We start from the raw sequence: 6,000 nt of genomic DNA on the forward strand, positions 1-6,000 counted from the left end.
TTTAAAACAACAGAAATTTATTCTCTCATAGTTCTGGAGACTACAACTCCAAAGTCAAGGTGTTACAGGGTTTCCTTTGAAGGCTCTAGGGGAGAATCCTTGTTTGCCTCTTTCCTAGCTTCTGAGGGATACATCACTCCAATCTCTGTGTCCACCTTGACGTGGTATTCCTGTCTCTGTGTGTCTCTTGTATCTTCACATGGCCTTTTTATAAGGACACCAGTCATTGAATTAGTGTTACCTTAATCCAGCATCACCTCATATTAACTAATTACATCTGCAAAGACTCTATTTCCAAATAAGGGTACCAAGGGTTAGGACCTCAACGTAGCTTTTGGAGAACACAGTTGACATGCACACATGATCAGGAAAGAGGATCATGAGGAAACAGAATTGGACTTTCATGTATGTTTAAGATTTGGGTGGACAAAGAATAACATTATTCTAGGTGGATAAAGTGTGACAGGAAAAGAAAATGACAGGAAAAGGAGAAGAGAAAGGTAAGAAACCATTAGTTTTATTTGGTAAAATCAAACACATGCATGTCAATCTGATTAGAGAAGGGTTTTTACATAAGGAAAGTAGTGGGACCTCCATTGAAAAATTAGGTTATGGATATATTGTGGAAGGTCTTCTAAGACATGCTAAGAAGTTTGAATTTTACCCTGCAGCCAGTGATAAATCATTTGGAGTCGTTCCTTTTTCTTTCCTTCCTTTTCTTTCTGTCTCTCTCTCCTGCGCTCTTTCTCTCTCCTCCTTCAGTGGCCCGTAAATGCATTTATTTATTTGTACTATATCAACTGAGGAATAACTTACATATAGATAAGTTCACAAACCTCAATAAATCTTTATTCAACACACATATACATGCACACGTATACACCCATGTGAAATACCTCCTGGGTTAGACTATAAAACAATTCCAGCATTCCAGAAAGTGCCTTTTGTGTTTCTACCCAAGCAATACCCTCCCCAGAAGTAGCCCCTATTATCTCATCTATCACCATAGAAGAATCTGTTCTTACATCATTTCATATAAATGAATCATGCTGTAGGTTCTTTTTAATCTTTAGTTTCTTTTGCTCATCATTGACTATGAGATTTATCCATATTGTTGTGTGGAACAGCAGCTGGTACATTTTGCTGTTGTATAGTAATCCAATGTATGAGTACATCATATTTTACATATACTTTCTACTATCGATGAACACACTTAAGACTTTAATACATTGAATGGCTCAATGAAAAGAACTGTTTGTGGCATGTGGTGTTGGTTATATGCATGAATAAGATGCAGTTGGATTAGACTGGTAGCAGAAAGGTTCTATAACTTTAGGGTACACAAGTGTCACACAGGGGAACCTTGTTCAAATTCTGAGAACCAACCCAAGACAGTCTAAGAGAGAAGTCTACGGCCTGGAAATTCTGCATTTTTAGCAAGCTCCCTTGGTGATTTTCTTGCAGGTGATTTTTGGGCCACCCTTTGAGAAAAACCAAGGAAGAATTTGGAATTTAGGAGATAAGAACTGAACAGTAAATTTAATTTTCTTACTGGTATGTCTTAATGACCACCAGAACTAAGAGGTTGGCCCTCAGAATCAGAAGGAAGGGATGGATATTAGATGAGAAAGACAGAAGGAAGACCCCAATAGGCATTGCTGACAGACTGCCAGGGAGGAGAAAGAGAGACAGATGCATCTAAATGACTCTGAGGTGTCACACCAGGATGACTGAAAAAAAAGGTGACATCATTTACAGAAATAGGAAAGTCAGGCTGAAGAACTTATTTTATGGAGCCTAACAGCTCAGGAAAGCCCTGTTGTTTGAGATGATGCAGACCCATGACAACATCTGGATGGTCATTGAGGAAGCTACATCGAAGGTCACTGTTATTTTCTAATCAGACTGTTCTATCTGGCTGAGCCTAATGGTAGTCAAGTTCTTAAAACTGCAGTTCTGAGAGGTACCCCTCAAAGTCCTGGTCTTTTCTTTGCTCTTAATCAAACCAATCCAGAGCAGAAGCCAGGTATTACTTTGCTCCAAAGTATCCATGCAGACCCAGTACCTCTTTTGATATGTGTCAGAGATGGCTCTGAGTATCTATAGCTTAAAAACTCAAAGAGCTGAAAATATTTTTCAAATGTAAGCAAAGTGTATCTAGTTGTTCTTTAATAACTTTCCTTTTGCCTTCAGTTAATTCATAAAACCACTTATTGCACAGAGTCCTTCACACTCAGGGCTGAGAGCCCCGATTTCTACCAGCTTTTCTTTCTTCTCAAGGATGTAGGAAGCCAGTTCCATTAGTCTTTCTGTACAGATCCAGTTTCCCAAACTTTTAACCATTTTTTTGTGCCTCTCATCTGGATACATGTAATGACATGCTTGACTAAGAGAAGCATGTGTTTTCTCAATTCTGTGTTGGAATTGCTGGGAGTGCTGGCGGCATGCAACCTATAGGTGCAGTTCACTTTCACCGCAGATATGTTCCCTAAAAAATGTTGGTGTAAAACCACCCTTTTGGGATGAAATTGAATTGTGCTTTTCCCTTTGCTCAAATTATAATCTCAGCAATGCTTTCTCTTTTTATTTCTAATTGATCTTCTCTGAGCTCTAACTTGTAACACTTTAGTTATGTTTCTCTTCCTAAATCATCAGTAGCCGCAACTGTCCTTCCTCCCTTGCAAAAGCATAATAAAAATGTATATTAAAGTTTGTTTTTATTATGATTTAGCAATCATCACTTCCTCAAATACTGGACTTGTCTAACAGGATGTTTTTAAAGTTTAAGTCAAAGAAAGAGAAAATACCAAAGGATCAAAAACTCTGGGAGGAGTGTGGATAGCAGCTAGAGATGGTAAATTCAAAATTAAAGGGTGTTGAGAGTGACCCAACTTCTCCTTAACTCAGGAGCTTTATATGGCCTGCCCTCACCTCTTCTGGAAGGCAGGACTCAATGCTCTTGGTGGAATGGGTGGAGCTTATACGTGGAGATAGAAGGGAGGGTGTAGTAAGCAAGGCTGGTGTTGACATTCTCAGGATCACTTAAGTTTGTGAATGCTGGAAGCCTTATACAGGCATCCTTTATCTTGCTCCTCGGAGGATTTGAAGAATAATAAGGGCAGTTTTAGCTGACGAAGTATTTGCAGCCCAGAGAGGTTAAATGAATAGTTGAAGATGACATTGCAAGTAAGTGAAAGGGTTAGAAGAAGAACTCGAGATTACAGATGTAGCATGTACTTGCCAGAAACCAGGGTCACAGTCGTGGTGAATGATGTCAGGCTAGATACAGATGTTTCTCACTGGCACAGCATGGACACATGTCCAGAGAGGCAGGAGAAGCCGGTCTTCCCTCACAAGCATCAGCCTTTCTCACCTCTCCTCTTGCAGAGAGCACTCCAAACCCATTCCTGGGAAAGGTGAAATAATTTACACCGGATATAAAGAGGCAGCAGAGCCAGAGTCAGGAAGGACTGCAGTTCTCCGGTCTGTTCCTGCTCAGTGGCAGGGCATTTATCTATTGTCTCTTATGATTGTCCATGTTTATATTGGCATTTGGGGCCCCCCACCCATTTCAGAGTTGGCCATCATCTCCCCATTTGTGAGATTCCCTTTCTTGCTTACTGGGGAGGTTCTGGGCTCCAAGTGGAGCAATGGTTGGGGTGAAGGTGGCAGAGCCCCACGGTTCCCCCATGGAATCACACCAGGCTGCATTAGCTTCGGTGCATTTCTTGAAGAAAGTTCAGACCAAACCTAAAGGCTGTGTTTCTTAATTCTGGCAGCAGCACTGTAATATTGCTTTTACAACACTCTCTCAGATCTGAGTGATGCTCGGAGCAGTTGGCAGAGTGAGCTCTTTCCCGACCAGGTTGTTTTGTGAAAAGCCAACCCGATCTCTTCTAGGGAGTGAGGCTATCCACACATTTGGCAAACAGTTCATCTAACTAGAACCATGGATGCCCCTTCTGAGCAATCCCTGTCCTTGTGTGACTGGGTTATGGCCAAGCTGAATATAAACACACAAAGGGATAGTTGGCTTAGAGAGGCCACAGGCTTTCCCCTTCTTTTAGAAAAATGTCTGTTTACCACAACAGTATGAGAAGATGAAGGCTCTTAGGATTGTGAGTGCCCATTCCCTCAAGTCTCTGAAAATGAGAGGGCTCTGCTCTCTTGGCAGAAGGTGTGGAGAGCCTATCTAGCACTTTGGGTCAGCTGTGTTTGGAAGAGAGCTATCTTAGCTGTCTTTTTATTTTTATTTTTTAAATAAGCTTTTTATTGAAGTGTAAGTTACATACAAAAAAGTTACTCATATAGAATTGGAACACATTCTTGATGGCTGATACAGGGAACATTTTTGCCCAAATCATACTTCCTACCCATCTTAGTTGGGCATCATCTTGCTAAAGTATATTCTCTTCATTACCTCTTATTATTTTGCCAGATTGAGCATTTGTTTATAAAAGTGAAGTGAAATGTTTTTGGAAAGATCACAGCTAGATGTAATGGATATGACTTAATGGTTTTATGTTTATCTAACATGAGATTTTACCTTTCAGGTATGTTTTCAGCCATTTGGGATGAAAAAATAGTTCATCTTTCTTCTTAATATATATATATATATAAACTAAAATATTGAAGTCATTTTTATTAGATTAATACTTTTCCTTCTCTGGCCCTGCTTAACTTCTAAAAAGTCCTCAGTTATATTAGCCAGTACCCCATAAGTAGCTGTGATAAATTATCCTATCGGCTGATTGGAGGATGAACATAACTCTTCCCAGGATAAAATGAGGCAAGCAACAAAATTACCAAGAATACTTTTCCCCCTAAAATTACAAGTACTTTTTAATGGATTCAAAATATGTGAACAAACATTTAGAGAATAGTTGTGTATATTTGTTTTGAGTAAAAGCATGTTTACAAGAGTCACCAATGAGCTACTAATGCAGTAAATGCAGTAATTAATTTACTACGCAGCTCTAGATGGGAAAATAGCTTGAAATTGTAAAAATGTCTTGTAAAGAATGATTTAATTTAATGATTTAACATTGAATATTATCTCCTTTAAACTCAAATTTATGGAAAACCCTTCTATATTGTCACCACGTGTCTAGCATGGAAATTTGCTGAGGAACGAAGCAGCATTAGAGGAGAGGCAGACCCTCTACTCCAGGAGGCAGAGGGGGAGGGAAACAGCCCTGCTTTATCACTGCCCCACCCCACTTTTCATCACGTAGCCCTTCTTGATTTTCTCTCATCAACTTATTCTCCCTCTTCCATCCCTAGCTCCCAAGAGAAACTGAAAATATGGACGGAGGAGTGCAGACATAAACGTACATAATTTCCTTCCACCTGGGCCCAGATGGAGTCAAGGTCATTTATGGTGTATGTTTTAATTTGTGTGAGTGGCCAGCTCTTGTGCTGAGAATTCGAGCAGGAAAATTCTGATGACTTCCATTTTCTTGGATTAGTTAAATAATTGGCCATGTGCAGCCCAGAGTTCTGTCCACTGTTGACCATGACCTTGGACAAGCCCCATAGCCAGCCTAGGTCTGGAAATGGGGGTGATCACACCTCCCTTGTGAAGCTCAAGGAAAAGAATACCATTGGAAAGGTCTTTGTAAGAGTAAAGCATTAGATTTTTTACTACACTGGAGTGAGTAGTAGATTTTTCTTTTTCTACAGACTGAATAGTGCCAACTTTTCTGGCTCATTCATTTGAGGTCCTTTATTCAGTTTGTAGAGTGTGGATTTAGCCTGTTTGTATCCTGATATCTTGCCTGTTTTTGGAATGCTAAAGATTGTGGTTTTCTACAGATTATACAGTGTTCTTATCTAGGCACAATGGCAAAGCTTCGTGTATTTTTAAACAAACAATAGCCAAAAAAAAAAAAACCCCACAAACTATTTTAATGAGCCAACACATGGTCCTTATGTGCCTTCTTTTTTAGAAGAAACAACAATATAGGAGAAAAAGCTTCATGGTTTGGCTCCTATAAAGTA

General features: G+C 39.6%; 1 protein-coding gene across 1 annotated transcript in view; it reads left to right on the plus strand.

Annotated features, from left to right (window-relative positions):
- METTL21A (methyltransferase 21A, HSPA lysine) overlaps window positions 1-5,353 on the plus strand; it is a 263,654-nt gene extending 258,301 nt beyond the window's left edge. The window contains exon 5 of the mRNA XM_073218226.1: window positions 5,284-5,353. Coding sequence (XP_073074327.1) covers window positions 5,284-5,338 — 55 coding nt within the window. The 3' untranslated portion in view covers window positions 5,339-5,353. The remainder of the gene's footprint in view (window positions 1-5,283) is intronic.
- Window positions 5,354-6,000: the final 647 nt, after the last annotated feature.

The sequence above is a fragment of the Manis javanica genome, chromosome 12, assembly GCF_040802235.1.
Source record: "Manis javanica isolate MJ-LG chromosome 12, MJ_LKY, whole genome shotgun sequence".
NCBI classification, from domain to species: domain Eukaryota; kingdom Metazoa; phylum Chordata; class Mammalia; order Pholidota; family Manidae; genus Manis; species Manis javanica.